General features: G+C 62.1%; 1 protein-coding gene across 1 annotated transcript; it reads left to right on the top strand.

Moving 5' to 3' along the window:
• Positions 1–10,278: 10,278 nt before the first annotated feature.
• On the top strand, positions 10,279–18,237 carry LOC117648417. The gene is made up of 8 exons (XM_034390922.1): positions 10,279–10,375; positions 11,861–11,951; positions 12,024–12,133; positions 12,823–13,101; positions 15,090–15,441; positions 15,651–15,760; positions 16,451–16,729; positions 18,174–18,237. Exons 3-8 carry the CDS (start codon positions 12,030–12,032, stop codon positions 18,235–18,237), a joined length of 1,188 nt encoding a protein of 395 aa, XP_034246813.1. The 5' UTR covers positions 10,279–10,375; positions 11,861–11,951; positions 12,024–12,029.
• The last annotated feature ends 939 nt before the right edge of the window (positions 18,238–19,176 follow it).

Genomic DNA, 19,176 nt, shown 5'->3' with positions numbered 1-19,176 from the left:
GCGAGACCGCCGGGCCGACGGGCCGACCGCGAGGCGCTGGAGCCGATAGCGCCAAAAATAGCGGCGGTTTGATGGAGCGACCGCGGCGACACCACCAACAACAACAACAAGACACGCGGCACGCCCGCGCCGTATAAATACGCGGCGCGGTTCCGGATTTCCGGCGATCCGTCGTCGGCGTCCTCATCGCGCCCGCACTGGAACGTCCTGACGCGACGCCCCAGCGATAGATAGGGACAGGCGCGGCGATGCCTGTCTAAGGAAAAGCACCGCCGCACAGTGGGCCAGAAGACCGGTGGAGGCGCGGCCAGGACTCGAACCGAACGTGTGACCCCACCAATGGATTGCTCTCCGAACGAGGAATCCATTGGTGGGGTCACACGTTCGGTTCGAGTCCCATTTAGCGACTGGAGCTCAAAACGCGTCTAGAGTTTTGGCCGCCTCCACCGGTCTTCTGGCCCACTGTGCGGCGCCTTCGAGGCAGGCAGAAGCCACTCGAGGCGTCCAACCTGAGCCGTTCCTTACGCTGGATCCGCCCCTGGCGGCCTCCTGTCTACTACACCGTGCCTTGGCTGTGCCTTGGCTGTGCCTTGGCTGTGCCATCGCCACGCCGCCACGCTGACGCGGAAAAGGACGGCACCGAATATCAAGTGACAGAGGCCCTCTCCGCGAAACGCCGCCCCGGTCACAAACACTCGCTCTGTCTCTCTCGCACCCTTGCGGCGCCCTGCGGTACCCGGCGGGCCGCCCCGCGAGTGCGAGAGAGACAGAGCGCCGGCCTCAGATAAGATTGCGGGAAGGGCGCCGCCGGGAATCAAACCGCGTGGTGGGGCGGGGCGCTGGCGGGGCGCGCTGCGATTGGTCTAGGCTGCCTCCGTCTCTCTCGCACTCGCGGTGCCCTAGGGCGCCCAGGGTCGAAGGAGGCCTTCTTTTGCCTCTCTCTCTCTCTCTCTCTCTCTCTCTCTCTCTCTCTCTCTCTCTCTCTCTCTCTCTCTCACATGATAAACGCGCAGACCATCGGATTAAGGGAGATATAACAGCGAGGAGGTGGTCCTGGCACTGCACTGCAAAGGCATGGCCAAGCCAATGGATCGGCCGGTACACTGGGAAGGCCCTGGCAGCGTCGTTAATTCGTCGCTCCGTCTCTCTCGCTCCCGCACGCGGCGCCCCGGGAGTGCGAGAGAGACGGCGCGGCCCGCACACGCATTATGGAATTCAGCTTATTGGCATTAGCGAGCCCACACTGCAATGACAGGACAGACAATGCCGGGCTTGTCCGAGGACGGCGAGGACGGCGAGGACACTGACCCCGCCGCAGCGCCGCTGCGCCAACCGCCGAGCTGGGTGACGCACGGAGGTGGCCGTCGACGCCCTCGGAAGTCTACGAAGTCTACGACCACCTGCACGCCGACGTTCACAACCAGAACACCTCAGCGACGTACTCTTTGGAGGTGGCCGACGACGGCCTCCAGAGTCCACCGGACACCACGTCGGCGGCGTCCTCGCCGACCGGACTCGAACCGAACGTGTGACCCCACCAATGGATTGCTCTCCGAACGAGGAGTCCATTGGTGGGGTCACACGTTCGGTTCGAGCCCCATCCAGCGAGTTACGACTGCACTGGCAAATCCACTGTGGCGCCGAGAGGCCCGCCCTGCTCAAGAAGATTGAGATTAGGGTGAAAGCTCCACCAGACGGGCTGCGACACTGCCAGCCATTCGAGCCAAAACCGGCGCCGGGATTCGAACCCGCGCATGTCAAGCAACCACCCACGCAGCAACAAGAAAAAATGTGGAGGAAAAGGCCGTTTTCGTGCGGCACTTGCGCGTATCATTTCATATCATTTCAAAGCGAACACACGAAACGAGCAAAGCCATTAACCGGGGGGCCGTCCGCAAACCGGAACCAGCGAAAACGCGGGAAGGGAAACGAGCCTGCCAGTGTGGCGCGCGAGGCTGACAGTCGACGGTTCAACTACCGCCGCGATTTAAATTTTTCTTCCATTATTCTTCAATTGTTGCCGCTGTGCGTCGAGGCTGCTCGCTGAATGGCGGGCCCCGGGCCAACGCACCCCCAGGGGGGCTGGGGGGCCCGGCGACTTGAATGCGAGATTCGACACGTCTGTCCACCGTCTGTCTCTCTCGCACTCACGGCCAGCGCGGCTGCCGCGGCCCGAGAGGCCCGTGGGGTGTGCGAGAGAGAGGAGACGTGTCACCGTCACGCCAGTGCACGCCAGCCACGCCGGCCCGGCAATGACAAAGACAAAGACAGCGATATCGAGAACGCGACAATTGCGCATCGCGATAATGTTGCAGCGCCGTGTCTCCGTCTGAGCGCCGCCCCGGGCAGCCCGGGCCAGCAAGCTGTCTCTCTCGCACCCCTACGGACCCTGCGGCACCCTGGGGGGCGCCGTGAGTGCGACAGAGACGGAGCGACGAGTGCTGCCCGGGCGTACCGCGAGCAACTCCACCGACGTCATCCACCCCGCCAGGCCGCCGGGCCGCCACCGTGTGTATCTCGCGGCCGATTTGGGTTCTCCTGGACTTCGGGGAAGTGCCCGGCCGTCAGGCTGTGCCGAGGCGATGCCCGCCCCGCTATCGCTTGATTGGCGCGCCCTTCCTGGACTCCAGGACGCGGATCTCCAGCGAGCGGGGAAACTCCCACCGCGCCTCCGCGAAGCAGGGAGAGGCGCCAGCCTGCGCCGGCCCGGGTTTCCTCGGCGCAAAACAGCCTGTCCGAGGCGCACAGTGGCCCAGAAGACCGGTGCAGGCGGCCACAAGACGCGTTTTGAGCTGCAGAGTCGCTAAGCAGGACTCGAACCGAACGTGTGACCCCACCAATGGATTGCGTTCGGCTCGAGTCCCATTTGGGGACGTCAACGCGCGGGACCGACACTGGAAATTGATCGGGGCGATTGAGGCTTTACGGACGCGCCCCTGCGAGGTACAGACTTCCCCGAAGGACGCAGCGACGCTGACGACGGCCAGGCTCGGGGGAGTCGGGGCCGTCCACGAGCGTTTCGAGTCATTTCGTCAACCCCTTCGGTGACCCGCCCAGCGAGGACCCAGGTGAAGCAGACGGACTTTACCCCTACCCCCTTGTCCCCGGCTCGGGGGCGGGCGTGCAGGCGCAGGCGGGATCGCGGACCCCGGCCTGGGTCTCGGGGAGCTTGGGGGCGCCCCCGGCGCGCACGGCGCGGACGCCGAGAAGGTTGTCACTACACTCGAAGCACTCACCATGCCATCCTCCATATCACTGCCCTCAGTGTGCTCCATCTGCTGGTAGAGCGGGACCGGCTCTCTGTTTTTGACCCGAATTTTGGTGGCTGGGGGGCGGGTGTGCTGCCGACGAGGCCAACACCCGACGAGCAGACGAAAGGATCCAACTGCCACTACACTGCCTTGGCGCCGCTTCGCGCTAGCACCGCGCTAGCCTCGAGACAATCCACTCCGGGGCTCACGTGCCCATCACCATGACGGGGAACCACTTGGTGCACTTATCCAGCGGGGCACTGACACACAGACACTGACACTCGCACTGACACACTCGGAATCCAGCAACTGGGCGCGCGCTGCGCGTTGCGCGTCCACTGTTGACTGCTTGGTGTTGACACGGCACAGCCTACACGGCCGGGGCGCGGAGCGTCGCGAACACACGTGCGACGCGTAGCGGACGCTACGACGAAATGCCGCTCGTTCGGCCGGCCGGCCGCGCGCTCCCCCCTCCACCGCGCCCGCCCCTCCCCGCCCCTCCCCCGGGGCCCCCACCACCGCCCGCCGGTCGGCCGCCAATCCGAGGCGGGGGGCGTGGCCGCGCTGCCGGCGTGGCGGGGCGGGGCGGGGCGGGGCGCCTCGGATTCTCTTTCCAGTTGCTTTTTTATCGCCGCGAATAAAGCGAAGGGAAGGCTGCCGACCGCGTGGCGCGGCGTGGCGGGGCGGCCGCGAGGCACGGCGCCGACAGCCAATGGCGACGTCCCGCGGTCCGCCACCGGGACAAGCCGGCACGCACAGTGGATTTGCCATAGAAGACCGGTGGAGGCGGCCGAAATCCCGGACGCGTTTTGAGCTCCAGAGTCGCTAAGGGACTCGAACCGAACGTGTGCGACAGCAAACGACAAGAGTGAGGGGGCGGCGGGGGCTCTTCCTTGCGATTCCCTCCCAAACGCACTACACTGTCGGGGTGTTGAAACCCTCCAAACCGGGAGCAGCCGGCACGCCGCGATGAACGCAAAGACAGCGAAAGAAACACTTTTGTCGCTGTCTCTCTCGCTCTCGCGCGGCGCGCCGAAGGGATGCTAGAGAGAGAGAGAGAGAGAGAGAGAGAGAGAGAGCGCTCCCCCGGAATCTGCCTTGAGGCGCCGTGCAGACGCGCGTGCTCGGCACGACCGTGACTTTGGGGGAGGGGGGGGGGACACACTGTTGGGGCTCATCTGAGGAGCGGTGTGGATCCGCTGGACCGACGGGGCTGCGGGGCAGAAGCACCCCCCCCCCCCCCAGGGGCGGTGGCTGTCGGCAACCAGGTGGGGGACACGTGCTGGCTGCTCCAGATAAGGGGGAGCAGTGCGGAGCGCGGAGCAGAGGGCATATCCTAGCTTCAGCTGTTTATTATATTCGCTTGGGGGGGACCCGAGGGACCCACATGTCTACTACTAGGAAGCTCCCCGGCACAGGAAGGCCCACACTGTGAAAATAAAAATTAACATCCTCGAAACACGGCGCTGTCGCTCCGTCCCTCTGTCTCTGTGTCGCATACTCACGAGCGGGGACTTGTTGAAACACTCCATGTATAGAACGCGCAGAAAAATAAATGCAATCATTTGCGTTTTTTGCAGGGTTTTTTTTGCACGCAAGGCGGTCCCTGTAGTTTTGCAGGGTAGGAAGGAAACAGTGTTCATTATGTAGCCGAGGCCGTGGGACCGCAGAGCACCGAGCTCTATCTCGCTCCCACCCACACGGGGAGGGCGGCCGGTAGTACGTATAGTCTCAAAGTGCTTGGTCGCTCCGTCTCTCTCGCACCCCCACGGGCCCACGGGACGCGCCGTGAGTGCGAGAGAGATAGATTTGGCGTCGCTGCGCGCACTGCGCCCCCAATTCGAACGAGTCGGGCGCCTTGTGGCAGTGTGGCAGCCCAGCCAGCCCTGTCAATGCGTTATTGCTTTCTCGCTCATCTCATCAACACCAGCACTCCCTCCCCCTCCCTCCCTCCGAGGGGGTGGGTTTGCCGCCGCGCTGCCGCAATGCGCCTTCCTTCAAACTTGTCGATTCCTGCAGAACAATTTGTTACCCCCCGGACAGCGAGGCCGGCAAGGGAAGGGGGGGAGGGAGGAGGGAAGGAGAAAAAAGATAGACAAGGAAACGAAGACGGCATGTATTTCACTATTGAAATTTTCTATCTCTCTTATACACACACGCACACGTTGATAAGCAACAGGCCACGCTTCCATACGAATGTGATGCCGTTTATGAATGGATATGAATGACAATGAAACCGTCACCAGATTGCGTGACCAATCGGCCGGCTCTTGTATTCTTTTCGTATTTTCCATTTCTTGCGTCTTTTTTTTTTTTCATGAAAGTAAAGAAAAGTTTGATTCTTGATGTGACTGACGCATTACAAGGCGTGTTATATATTTGAAGCTGGTGGCTACTCTGCCCTCCAAATGCTTTTGTTGAGGAGAGCCGTGCCCTAATTTGGGGCTAACGCTTTTCGAAAACAGAGGTCAGTGGTTCAACCCCCACCGGCGCCACGAGTCCATGAGTCAATGAGTCATAGTCATGGGCACGCTCGCTGCTTGGGGCTTCTCGTTTAGCTGGGAGGCGCGGTCAGCCGGAGGGAAAAAACGAAAAAACGGTAACGCGCTCATTGTCATGCCGCTAATGGATAGGGAGAGAGAGAGAGAGAGAGAGAGAGAGAGAGAGAGAGAGAGAGAGAGAAGAGAAGAGAAGAGAAGAGTTTCGGAAACGCAAACCAGTTTTGAAAGAAAAGGGGGAAAAAGGGGTTTTGTTGGGAACTGAAAAATCGTGTTTGACAACATCGAACGCGGGGCTGTAAGCAGCTTACATGACGAAAATCCCACTGGAAAACGTAACAGGCGTACGCCTAAGAAAAACAAAACCAAATCAAAAATTTTGAGATTTTGCAACAAACTCGAGAATTTTTCTTTAGTTATTGTTTGATTTTTTAAATTTTAGTTGCCGACACTGTACAGTTGCCTTGGCTCGCGGTGCTGACGTTGACGACCCGATTCGCGAAATGGAATTCACTATGCTTTCGCAGAGTCGTGCAGTGCGGCCAGTCGGTACGACGAAAAGCAATATTTTCTGGATTAATCATGTTTAACAGTGAACTGGCATCGGATCACGTGGCCCGCTGCCGCGAGCGTGAAATCGTGCATCGGCAATGAGGCTCAAAAGCGAACGGCGACAACACATGCAGTGCCACACACAGACAGGCCCACTCACACACTCGCACGCAGCGTTACCATCACAATGAACAGAACGGGGCCCGGCGGCACGGCACGCCCCGCCCCGCCCCGCCACGCCCCGCCACGCCCCGCCACGCCCCGCCTCGCGACGCCCCGCCCCACCCCGCCCCGCCCCGCCACGCCCCGCGGACATCGCGCGCGCATTGCAAACGACATGAGGTTATTCCATGAAGTGAGGCTCGTCGACGTGGCGTCGCAGCGCGTCAGCCAGGAGCGGCGGCTCGGCACAGCCGGGCACAGTGTCGCTGCGTCTCTCTCGCACCCCTAGGCACCCTACGACACTGGGCCGCGGGTGCGAGAGAGACGGCGGAGGGGAAAAAGAAAACCCGGGGAGAAATCGGAATCGGGAGGAAGGAGGTGCTAATGAGCAAAGCACGGGGCGAGCGCGGCGAACGGAGTAGCGGCAAATGGCGAATATTTTCACACGAATTTGCATCCCGATGAAGGGAAACGGGGAGAGGGTTCTCGCCAAGTGGCGCGAAAAGACCGCTGCACTGGAAAAAAAGAAGATGGCCAGCGGAAGATTCGATAAATACGGTCACTACCGGTCACTGTACGCCGCAGACATTGTCTTGAAACGTATTCCGACCTAGTTCTTGTTGTTGTTCTTGTTGTTCTTGTTCTTGTTGTTTTTTTCTTGGCGGCGTGTTCCCTGAACGGTGTCGCCACCACAAAGGAGTACGCTATGCGGGCGGCGCGGGCGGCGATAGCCGCGAAGATACGCCTCCGGGAAGACAGACCGCCTAGAGCACCTAGAGCACCTAGAGCCCCGCGGTGGGGAGGGAAAGAGATGCAACTCCTTGTAGAGTAGCGGCGATATTACCCCAGGAAAGCCACCACATGGACGGCGCGCCGCTTACGGCGGGTCACGGAATGCATGACTAGTACGGTAAACAGCTCGGCACGCTCGCGGCGCACAGTGGGCCAGAAGACCGGTGGACGCGGCCAAAACCCCGGACGCGTTTTGAGCTCCAGAGTCGCTAAACAGGACTCGAACCGAACGTGTGACCCCACCAATGGATTGCTCGTTCGGACAGCAATCCGTTGGTGGGGTCACACGTTCGGTTCGAGGCCCATTTAGCGACTCTGGAGCTCAAAACGCGTCGAGAGTGTTGGCCGCACCGGTCTTCTGGCCCACTGTGCGCCAGGCCGTGCCCTGCTCCACGTTTGTTTCAGGAATCGGAGACGGATATGCACGTTTCCGGGGCAAGACTCCTTGTGTCGCTTCAGAGGGAAAGGCACTATCGGCCGCCTGGACAAACCCGTCGTGGATCGATGACACATGAATCGATTGGTCCAGAACACGTTTTTCTAAGACATTTGTGACCGTTTTGATCAACTTTGAGACAATACTGCTCCGAAACTAAGGTGAATAATCGCACTCCGTAACAAAGGCATGCTAAAGGGAGGTCCAAACCTCAAATGCCCGTTGAGGGAGTACGAAATACCGCCTCGGATCAGACACAGTGGCTGCTTAAAGTCGGTCCAAAACACGATTTTTCAAAGACAAAGGAGCTAAAACCCGTCCCGGATTTTGACCGCCTCCACCGGTCTACCGGCCCACTGTGAGTGCAAAATGTTGCTACTTCGCCGGCAGTCGCGTCCTATCAGCGCGGCCGACACGTCATCTTTGCCGTAAACAGCGAAACGGCAAGACGCCGAGTGAGTCGAGATCCTGCTGCATTATGGAAGTGGGTGGAAGTCCCAGGCGCGCCCAGGCGGGCAAACACTGCGGCACTGCAATTCCTGCCGCTAGGACGCGCCAACAGTGGCTCGGCCGATGCACAGATAAGCAGAATCATAAACGGGGCCCACTCCGCCTGCGAGGGATCATGAACTAGCCCCACTTTGCACAAGATTTTTATCGAAACAGAAGAAAGGGGTGGGGGGCTCGGCTCGCTCACCGTTTTTGACATTTGTAACAGTCTGCTTCCCGCCATGCACCCTAAAGCCCTTAATGGCGCCGTTCGGATGCACGCAGCGGCCGTGGCGGGGGAGTGGAGGGGGGAGGGGGCGCGAATTTCCAAAGCCAGTGGCGGGGCCGCACAGTGGGCCAGAAGACCGGTGGAGGCGGCCAAAACTCCAGACGCGTTTTGAGCTCCACAGTCGCTAAATGGGCCTCGAAACCCAACGTGTGACCCCACCAACGGATTGCTCTCCGAACGAGGAATCCATTGGTGGGGTCACACGTCCGGTTCGAGTCCCATTAGCGACTCTGGAGCTCAAAACGCGCGCCTAGAGCCTCCACCGGTCTTCTGGCCCACTGTGTCCGGGCGTCGCTCTTCGGCCCCTCTGCGCCTTTCTCCGCCGTTCTTCGCTATCCGTCGCACTTGCGCTCTTGTCCGTTTCCTCCGCGGTTTTTCTCACTCCCCGTTCTTTCCGCAGAGCTGGCGTCTCCTTCGCACTAGTGGGGGTGCGAGAGAGAGAGAGAGAGAGAGAGAGAGAGAGAGAGAGAGAGAGAGAGAGAGAGAGAGAGAGAGAGAGAGAGAGAGGAGCGAGAGAGAGAGAGAGAGAGAGGAGAGAGAGAGAGAGAGAGAGAGAGAAGAGAGAGAGAGAGAGAGAGAGAGAGAGACGCCTCATTCATTCATTCCTGTTTTACGGCTTATTCCCCGGCGCACTTCCGGCCCGGCTAAACGGCATCGCTCTGTCTCTCTCGCACCCGCGCGGAACGGGCCGGAGCGGGGCGGGCCGCCCCACGAGTGCGAGAGAGACGGGCAGTGCCTTTGTCTCGGGCCGCCCCTCCGCCCTTCGGGCTTCGGCCCTTCGGCGCCCTTCGGGACCTTCGGCCAGCCGCTCCTCGTTTCTGCATCGGGAAAGTGAGACACATCTGCCGGGAATTTGGGAAAGCGGAGGGCGGATGCACGGCGGAAGCGCAGTGGATTTGCCAGAAGACCGGTGGAGGCGGCCGAAACTCTAGACGCGTTTTGAGCTCCAGAGTCGCTGAATGGGCCTCGAACCGAACGTGTGACCCCACCAATGGATTGCTCTCCGAACGAGGAATCCATTGGTGGGGTCACACGTTCGGTTAGAGTCCCATGTTCAAGCGGCGTCTGTCGAACGACCGACTCAACTGCGATTGGCTGCTCTTGAGAGAGGGAAGCTCTGCCGGCTCTGGCCCGCCAACAGCGAAACGCAGCGCTCCTGCCCTCTGGCGGCGGCGAGAGTCTCCACGCGCGGCGTCTCTGCCGGCACGGGGTATCTGCGCGGCAGCGGGCGGCGAGGGGTATTCCCATCAGCGCGCCGCGCGGACACAGCGCAATGTCCTCGCTTGCGGCAACGAAGCGGCCCAACTTGACGCCAGAATTCGTGGTGGGCTGCGGGGCACGGCGTAGCTGTGGACGACGACCGCGAGGACCGCGATGACCACAGGGATTGTGGCGGCGGCGAAGCGGCGAAGAACGCGAGGTCAAGGATGACCAAGACGTCCCTGTTAGCACCTGGGACCTATTATCGGCGGCCCGCAGACTCATTCCGCACAGCGTCTGTCTCTCTCGCACCCCTAGGGTCCTACGGGGCGCCCCGTGAGTGCGACAGAGACCGAGCGAGCCGCGGCGCGGCCTCGCCACGCGGCGCCAACGACGCACTTCAAACGGCGACCCATTTCCCGCCAAATTTGGCGGCGCGCTTTCCCGCCAAAACACCCTGCGCGTCAAATGGGGCGGCGCTCGCGGCGCTGGCCGTGCAGGCCGTGGCGGACGACGACGTCACTCGGGACGACGACGATGACGCCCCAGAGGCGCGGCGCCCGGCGTCGCGACGCCATGGCGACCCATCAGTCAGAGGGGGGACGGTGACGGCGCCGGACACGCCAGCCGCGAGCAGACGACGCAGCAGACGACGTAGCAGACGACGCGGCGCCGGAAGTCCGGCGGCCTCGCGGGAAAATGCGTCGTGAGTAGAAGGGAGTGACGGACATCACGCAAAAAAATAAATCGATTCAGAGCTAAAAAGTTAGCACCAGTGCTAATTTATCTAGCTCTGTAGGCCCAGCAAATTTTTTAGCTGCACAGCTAAAAATTATTAGCTGGGTAAATTTAGCTATGGAGAAAACGGAGATTAGTGGCAACTCTAGCTGCATTAGCATTGTAGAATTCTTCATGATTATGATATTTATTAGAAGGTGCGGGATTTTCTGTCTAAGACGGTCCAGTCGTCCTGAGGCGTAAGGCTCCTCCGGGTCAGTCGTGTCTCAAGAGACTTTAAAAATTGCTGACCATGGGTGATGTCACGGTGAGAACGTGGGGAGCATCCGTTCCCCGACTAACCCATCTCTCACTGCTAGCCATCAGCGCGAGCGAAGCGCCACGGAACGAACCTAGCCTTGCCCTATCTCCTAAACATTTTTGCTGCATTGTAAATCCCATTTTTGCAGCGATTGATTAGCACTGCAGCAAACTGAAGTAGCTGAATCCTCCAGAAATATAGGTTCCGGGAGAGCCGATCTCCGGCAGACCCTCAACTAAAGGAGCAGCGCTACTCAGCAGAGGTCGCTAGCAGAGTTGCAATTTTTTTAGCTGTGGTGCTAAAAAACGCCAACTAAGAAAGTTAGCTCAGGACTGACTTTTATTTTTTTGCGTGATGTTTATCAAGGTCGACGACGGAGACCTGCTCCTCGTAAAAGTGAATACAGTAGCGCGCTTATTTTTTTTCGAGAAATGACGCACCGTACGTCGGATTCAGAGCGGGAGAGAGAAATGATTCGACATGAAAATATACAACCGGGAGTCGTGAGAAGTCATCAATTAAGTTTCGAGGCCCCCCCCTCCCTCCCCACACACGCTCACGCACCTTGCCACGGGGTCGCTGTGGGTGGGCTTTACGCCCCTAAATACGTCCGTGACACGCGAAGCTGGTCCCGACGGGCCCCGCCGGCCCCAAGCGCGTGGCAGCGTTCCGTCTCTGTCGCACCCATTGCGTCCATTGCGTCCAAACCGACGGACAGTCGCTCAGCGAAGGATGAACCTTGCCGAATTATTATGCGGCAGTAAATAAATTGACTCACACAAAGTGTTCCTGAATTCTGTTTTTTCCCCCGCTTTTTGTTTTTGTTTATTAGATTTGGGTCGCTTTCAGCGTGCGCTCGCGGTGGATCCTGTTTCACCGTGATTTCGAAACGAACTTCCGGCCATCCGGCCGCGTCCTCTAGGATCGACCTTGCAGGGCCTTGCAGGGTCACTACGGCTTCTCTGTATCTTCTTGGAAGGATATGCGTTTCCGACCGGTCAATGGGTCAGAGAGAAGGGGGAGGGGGGGGGGGCAGAGAGACTTCCCGTGACAGGTGTTTCTAGTGTAGCTTCCGCCGCCGAAACCCGCCCTGCTTCACGGTTTTACTACTTTTATTGCTTTTATTGAGCCTTTCGCCACCTACTCTCGCAGCGTGAGGGCGCCGCTTCGGTCAGTCTGCGGTTGGCACTGGGACTGGTCAGAAGCGGTCGCGAGAGGTCGAATCACGGCGGACGCGTTCCAGGTGAGGTCGTGCCTCGCGCCACTCGTCGCGCGCAACTGCTTGACGCTCCGCGTTATGTGCTCTGTGTTCCAGTGTGCTATGGATCTGAGTCGCCACCGGCGAGCTTCAGTGGACGGCTTCATCGGCAACCTCGAATCCACTATCGCACCTGCTGACGCCGGCGCCCCGGCCAGAACGCGCAAGTGTGTGTTTCATTCGCTTGTAGTGACGGACGCACGGACGGACGGACGGACGGGCAGACAGACAGACAGACAGACAGACAGACAGACAGACAGACAGACAGACAGACAGACAGACAGACAGACAGACAGACAGTGACGTTATTTGGCCGCGCACATGGCATGTCGCGCATGTTCGCGAGGGGCTCCGAAAGACAGACAGAGAGAGACGGAGAGAGTCCCAGGCACCGTGTTGTTGACCATGCTGCTGAACCCAGTCCGCCAGCAGGCTGATGTGCCGTACAGTTGTGCTCCTCTCTGTCTCTCTCGCACACCTCCGGCACGCCCCACGAGTGCGAGAGAGACAGAGAGAGCGCGCTGCGCGGAATCAGCCCCGCGAGACGTGATTCGGAATGAATGGCACGCCGTGGCACGCGCGCTGCAGGCATGTCTCTCTCGGCTCCGCAATTAGCTGTGACTCAGAAACGGACACATTCCATTTCAGCCTCGGAGTTGGAAAAGACTTTTAAAATTTTTGTAAAAAGCAACGTGTGACCCCACCAATGGATTGCTCTTCGAACGAGGAATCCATTGGAGGGGTCACACGTTCGGTTCGAGTCCCATTCAGCGACTCTGGAGCTCAAAACGCGTCTAGAGTTTTGGCCGCCTCCACCGGTCTTCTTCAATCACTGTGTGATCGCTGTGCTCGGCAGGACCGTCTCCCTGACGCTGAGCGTGACCGAGGACTTCGGCGCGGCGCTGCTTGCGCCGCCACTGCAAGAGCAAGGCGGTGATAATCAGGACAAGGGGGAGGGGGAGGGGGAGGTGAGGAAGACCGCCAAGAAGTCCGCCATCGAGCGCATCCGACAGAAGTGCGACAAGTTGGAGAGCCTGCTGCACTGGGGCCGCAGCAAGCCGGACATGGAGAAGGAGAAAGAGAAGGACAGAAAGCAGAAGGACGCGCCTCGACAGCCCCCGCGCCCCGCCACGCCGCCCCCGCACGCCCCCGCCGCCCGCGCCGCCTCCCTGCCGCACGCCGAGAAGGTGGTGGGCGGGGTGGCGGCCGCGGAGCCCCGCCGGGGCAGCCTCGTCGCCCAGGGCCTCCAGGGCCTCCAGCAACTCCAGGACGACGACCGCCACTTCTGGGCCCTGGACCAGGGGCCCAGCTTGCGGCCGTACGCCGTGGGGGCGCCGCTGAGGGCCCCACTGGGCCTGGAGCAGGACCGGGCGGCTTTCAAGGAGCAAGAGAGAGGGCCGACCCAGCAGCAAGACAGGGCGGCATTCAAGGAGCAAGAGAGAGGGCCGACCCAGCAGCAAGACAGGGCGGCATTCAAGGAGCAAGAGAGAGGGCCGACCCAGCAGCAAGACAGGGCGGCATTCAAGGAGCAAGAGAGAGGGCCGACCCAGCAGCAAGACAGGGCGGCATTCAAGGAGCAAGAGAGAGGGCCGACCCAGCAGCAAGACAGGGCGGCATTCAAGGAGCAAGAGAGAGGGCCGACCCAGCAGCAAGACAGGGCGGCATTCAAGGAGCAAGAGATGATGCAAATAAAAGGGCAGGACAGGGTTCCAGGCAGAGAGCCGGTAAGGATGCCATTCCAAGAGAAAATGCCAGTCAAAGACCTCCAGCAGGAAACGAAGCTTCCTAAACCTGCGAAAGAAGAGACTCAGCCCTTTCGCGCCAGAAACGCACTGCAGGACAATCCGGAGAGTAAGTCCCGAGATCAAGAGCAGGATAAAGTTCGCTTCAGGGTGGCGGAGCAAGATAGCAAAAATGTGGGGCCCAACAAGGCCGGTCAGAACAACGAGGGCGGCCAAGGCCAGGGCAGGGCGGCGGGGACTGAGACTCCAGGTGCAGCAGGAGTACGAGCTGACAAGGAACAACGCGACCTGTCAGCGACCCAGCGAGGCGGAGACCAAAGTACCGACAACAAGCCCTATCGTCCGGCTGCAGCCGCAGCAGCGAGTGTACAGCCACCCTCAAAACGCTCCGACACTGCAGCAAACGTACAGCCACCCTCCACACGCCCTGACACTGCTGCAAACGTACAGCCATCCTCAAAACGTTCTGAGACTGCTGCAAACGTACAGCCACCTTCAAAACGTTCTGACACTGCAGCAAACGTACAGCCACCCTCAACACGCGCTGGCTCTGCAGCAGACGTGCAGCCACCCTCAACACGCTCCGACACTCCAGCAAACGTACAGCCACCATCCACGACCAAGTCGCCTTCCTCCACCAACGCAGGTGCCTCATCGGCGACCTCGGAGAGCAAGCCAGGCGTCGCCAAGGCCGCCGTCGTGGGCCGGCCGTCGGCGCCGCCGTCCACCGCCGCGAAGACGGCATCCTTGGCCACGCCCGGCGCGAAAGGAAGCCTCCCCGCCAACACTACGGTGAGCACCGAGCAGCTGTAACTGGGACAGTAACTGAAATAAAATTTGGAGATCTGGCGCCACTCTATCCGCCGTGTTCCTTGCAGAGCAGCCGTTCCAGCAGCGCCGCCAGTAGCGCTGCCGGCGTGCCGCAGGGCGTGCCCCAGGGCAGGACGTCCCCGTCGACGGCGTCGTCGGCGTCCTCGGACGCGCGGGCGCGACGCGGCAGCGTGTCCTCGCGGCCGAGGTCGCCGTTGGAGCGCGCCGCCACGCCGCCCCCGCGGACACCCTCGGCGACCGTGTCCTCGTCGTCGTCCTCGACGTCGGACGGCGCGGCCCGCCGCCGGATGACCCCGGAGTCGCCGCGACGGTCTGCTTGCAGTGCGTGCGGCCCGCGGCCGGGGGCGGCGCCGGCCTTGGACGCCTGCGGGGCCTGCGGGCCGAGCCGCCCCCACAGCAGGGACCGGCAGCCCGCCCCCGGGCCGGCCCCCGCCAAGGCCAGCGCCGCCCCCGCGGACCCCAGCGGGGCCCACAAGCGCGCGCACAGCGCCTCGCCGGCCAGGGCGTCCCGGAGGAAGACCGCGTCGGCGGGGCAGTCCCTGCGCACCAGCTTGGTGCAGGTGGCGGCCAGGAACAGCCAGCCCGTCGGCCGCACCTTCGCCGCCCTCAACGCCGTCAACGCCGTCAACGGGCTGCGGGGCTCCACCGGGCGCGCGGACAGCGCCTCCAAGGCCACCGCCAGGGCCGGCACCGCGACCGCCAACGCGCAGGTGCGTGCCTCATATGGAAGGAACCAGCTTGCCCAAACGAACTACGGTGTAGGAGGTTTGGCCCTCGGGTTGCAGCTGTCGCCGGGCTGGGACGTGGTGGCGTTGGAGATGGAGGTGCTGGGCCTGCGCAGGGAGCTGCAGGCGCGCAGGGCCGAGGAGCTGCGGCTGCGGCGGGAGATCCACAAGCTGCGGGTGAGCGGACCAGAGCGGCCGGCCACGGCCTGCTTGACGGTGGGACGCGGGTTCGAGTCCCGGTGGTTGCCAACGCTTTTTCCTTCGTCTTTCCTCCAGAGGTCGCGAGAGGTCGAATCACGGCGGACGCGTTCCAGGTGAGGTCGTGCCTCGCGCCACTCGTCGCGCGCAACTGCTTGACGCTCCGCGTTATGTGCTCTGTGTTCCAGTGTGCTATGGATCTGAGTCGCCACCGGCGAGCTTCAGTGGACGGCTTCATCGGCAACCTCGAATCCACTATCGCACCTGCTGACGCCGGCGCCCCGGCCAGAACGCGCAAGTGTGTGTTTCATTCGCTTGTAGTGACGGACGCACGGACGGACGGACGGACGGGCAGACAGACAGACAGACAGACAGACAGACAGACAGACAGACAGACAGACAGACAAAGACAGACAGACAGACAGACAGACAGTGACGTTATTTGGCCGCGCACATGGCATGTCGCGCATGTTCGCGAGGGCTCCGAAAGACAGACAGAGAGAGACGGAGAGAGTCCCAGGCACCGTGTTGTTGACCATGCTGCTGAACCCAGTCCGCCAGCAGGCTGATGTGCCGTACAGTTGTGCTCCTCTCTGTCTCTCTCGCACACCTCCGGCACGCCCCACGAGTGCGAGAGAGACAGAGAGAGCGCGCTGCGCGGAATCAGCCCCGCGAGACGTGATTCGGAATGAATGGGACGCCGTGGCACGCGCGCTGCAGGCATGTCTCTCTCGGCTCCGCAATTAGCTGTGACTCAGAAACGGACACATTCCATTTCAGCCTCGGAGTTGGAAAAGACTTTTAAAATTTTTGTAAAAAGCAACGTGTGACCCCACCAATGGATTGCTCTTCGAACGAGGAATCCATTGGAGGGGTCACACGTTCGGTTCGAGTCCCATTCAGCGACTCTGGAGCTCAAAACGCGTCTAGAGTTTTGGCCGCCTCCACCGGTCTTCTTCAATCACTGTGTGATCGCTGTGCTCGGCAGGACCGTCTCCCTGACGCTGAGCGTGACCGAGGACTTCGGCGCGGCGCTGCTTGCGCCGCCACTGCAAGAGCAAGGCGGTGATAATCAGGACAAGGGGGAGGGGGAGGGGGAGGTGAGGAAGACCGCCAAGAAGTCCGCCATCGAGCGCATCCGACAGAAGTGCGACAAGTTGGAGAGCCTGCTGCACTGGGGCCGCAGCAAGCCGGACATGGAGAAGGAGAAAGAGAAGGACAGAAAGCAGAAGGACGCGCCTCGACAGCCCCCGCGCCCCGCCACGCCGCCCCCGCACGCCCCCGCCGCCCGCGCCGCCTCCCTGCCGCACGCCGAGAAGGTGGTGGGCGGGGTGGCGGCCGCGGAGCCCCGCCGGGGCAGCCTCGTCGCCCAGGGCCTCCAGGGCCTCCAGCAACTCCAGGACGACGACCGCCACTTCCGGGCCCTGGACCAGGGGCCCAGCTTGCGGCCCTACGCCGTGGGGGCGCCGCTGAGGGCCCCACTGGGCCTGGAGCAGGACCGGGCGGCATTCAAGGAGCAAGAGAGAGGGCCGACCCAGCAGCAAGACAGGGCGGCATTCAAGGAGCAAGAGAGAGGGCCGACCCAGCAGCAAGACAGGGCGGCATTCAAGGAGCAAGAGAGAGGGCCGACCCAGCAGCAAGACAGGGCGGCATTCAAGGAGCAAGAGAGAGGGCCGACCCAGCAGCAAGACAGGGCGGCATTCAAGGAGCAAGAGAGAGGGCCGACCCAGCAGCAAGACAGGGCGGCATTCAAGGAGCAAGAGAGAGGGCCGACCCAGCAGCAAGACAGGGCGGCATTCAAGGAGCAAGAGAATGAAATAAGGCAGGACAGGGTTCCAGGCAGAGAGCCGGTAAGGATGCCATTCCAAGAGAAAATGCCAGTCAAAGACCTCCAGCAGGAAACGAAGCTTCCTAAACCTGCGAAAGAAGAGACTCAGCCCTTTCGCGCCAGAAACGCACTGCAGGACAATCCGGAGAGTAAGTCCCGAGATCAAGAGCAGGATAAAGTTCGCTTCAGGGTGGCGGAGCAAGATAGCAAAAATGTGGGGCCCAACAAGGCCGGTCAGAACAACGAGGGCGGCCAAGGCCAGGGCAGGGCGGCGGGGACTGAGACTCCAGGTGCAGCAGGAGTACGAGCTGACAAGGAACAACGCGACCTGTCAGCGACCCAGCGAGGCGGAGACCAAAGTACCGACAACAAGCCCTATCGTCCGGCTGCAGCCGCAGCAGCGAGTGTACAGCCACCCTCAAAACGCTCCGACACTGCAGCAAACGTACAGCCACCCTCCACACGCCCTGACACTGCTGCAAACGTACAGCCATCCTCAAAACGTTCTGAGACTGCTGCAAACGTACAGCCACCTTCAAAACGTTCTGACACTGCAGCAAACGTACAGCCACCCTCAACACGCGCTGGCTCTGCAGCAGACGTGCAGCCACCCTCAACACGCTCCGACACTCCAGCAAACGTACAGCCACCATCCACGACCAAGTCGCCTTCCTCCACCAACGCAGGTGCCTCATCGGCGACCTCGGAGAGCAAGCCAGGCGTCGCCAAGGCCGCCGTCGTGGGCCGGCCGTCGGCGCCGCCGTCCACCGCCGCGAAGACGGCATCCTTGGCCACGCCCGGCGCGAAAGGAAGCCTCCCCGCCAACACTACGGTGAGCACCGAGCAGCTGTAACTGGGACAGTAACTGAAATAAAATTTGGAGATCTGGCGCCACTCTATCCGCCGTGTTCCTTGCAGAGCAGCCGTTCCAGCAGCGCCGCCAGTAGCGCTGCCGGCGTGCCGCAGGGCGTGCCCCAGGGCAGGACGTCCCCGTCGACGGCGTCGTCGGCGTCCTCGGACGCGCGGGCGCGACGCGGCAGCGTGTCCTCGCGGCCGAGGTCGCCGTTGGAGCGCGCCGCCACGCCGCCCCCGCGGACACCCTCGGCGACCGTGTCCTCGTCGTCGTCCTCGACGTCGGACGGCGCGGCCCGCCGCCGGATGACCCCGGAGTCGCCGCGACGGTCTGCTTGCAGTGCGTGCGGCCCGCGGCCGGGGGCGGCGCCGGCCTTGGACGCCTGCGGGGCCTGCGGGCCGAGCCGCCCCCACAGCAGGGACCGGCAGCCCGCCCCCGGGCCGGCCCCCGCCAAGGCCAGCGCCGCCCCCGCGGACCCCAGCGGGGCCCACAAGCGCGCGCACAGCGCCTCGCCGGCCAGGGCGTCCCGGAGGAAGACCGCGTCGGCGGGGCAGTCCCTGCGCACCAGCTTGGTGCAGGTGGCGGCCAGGAACAGCCAGCCCGTCGGCCGCACCTTCGCCGCCCTCAACGCCGTCAACGCCGTCAACGGGCTGCGGGGCTCCACCGGGCGCGCGGACAGCGCCTCCAAGGCCACCGCCAGGGCCGGCACCGCGACCGCCAACGCGCAGGTGCGTGCCTCATATGGAAGGAACCAGCTTGCCCAAACGAACTACGGTGTAGGAGGTTTGGCCCTCGGGTTGCAGCTGTCGCCGGGCTGGGACGTGGTGGCGTTGGAGATGGAGGTGCTGGGCCTGCGCAGGGAGCTGCAGGCGCGCAGGGCCGAGGAGCTGCGGCTGCGGCGGGAGATCCACAAGCTGCGGGTGAGCGGACCAGAGCGGCCGGCCACGGCCTGCTTGACGGTGGGACGCGGGTTCGAGTCCCGGTGGTTGCCAACGCTTTTTCCTTCGTCTTTCCTCCAGAGCGTGCTGCAGCA

Source organism: Thrips palmi, unplaced genomic scaffold, assembly GCF_012932325.1.
Source record: "Thrips palmi isolate BJ-2018 unplaced genomic scaffold, TpBJ-2018v1 HiC_scaffold_3, whole genome shotgun sequence".
NCBI lineage: Eukaryota > Metazoa > Arthropoda > Insecta > Thysanoptera > Thripidae > Thrips > Thrips palmi.
This window is presented reverse-complemented; position numbering and strand designations above follow the sequence as displayed.

Coding starts and splice junctions, on each gene's coding strand:
- LOC117648417 (XM_034390922.1), top strand. CDS start 12,030: ATGGATCTGAGTCGCCACCGGCGAGCTTCAGTGGACGGCTTCATCGGC. Junction 15,442..15,650: donor GGGAGATCCACAAGCTGCGG/GTGAGCGGACCA, acceptor TCTGTGTTCCAG/TGTGCTATGGATCTGAGTCG. Junction 15,761..16,450: donor GCCCCGGCCAGAACGCGCAA/GTGTGTGTTTCA, acceptor TGTGCTCGGCAG/GACCGTCTCCCTGACGCTGA.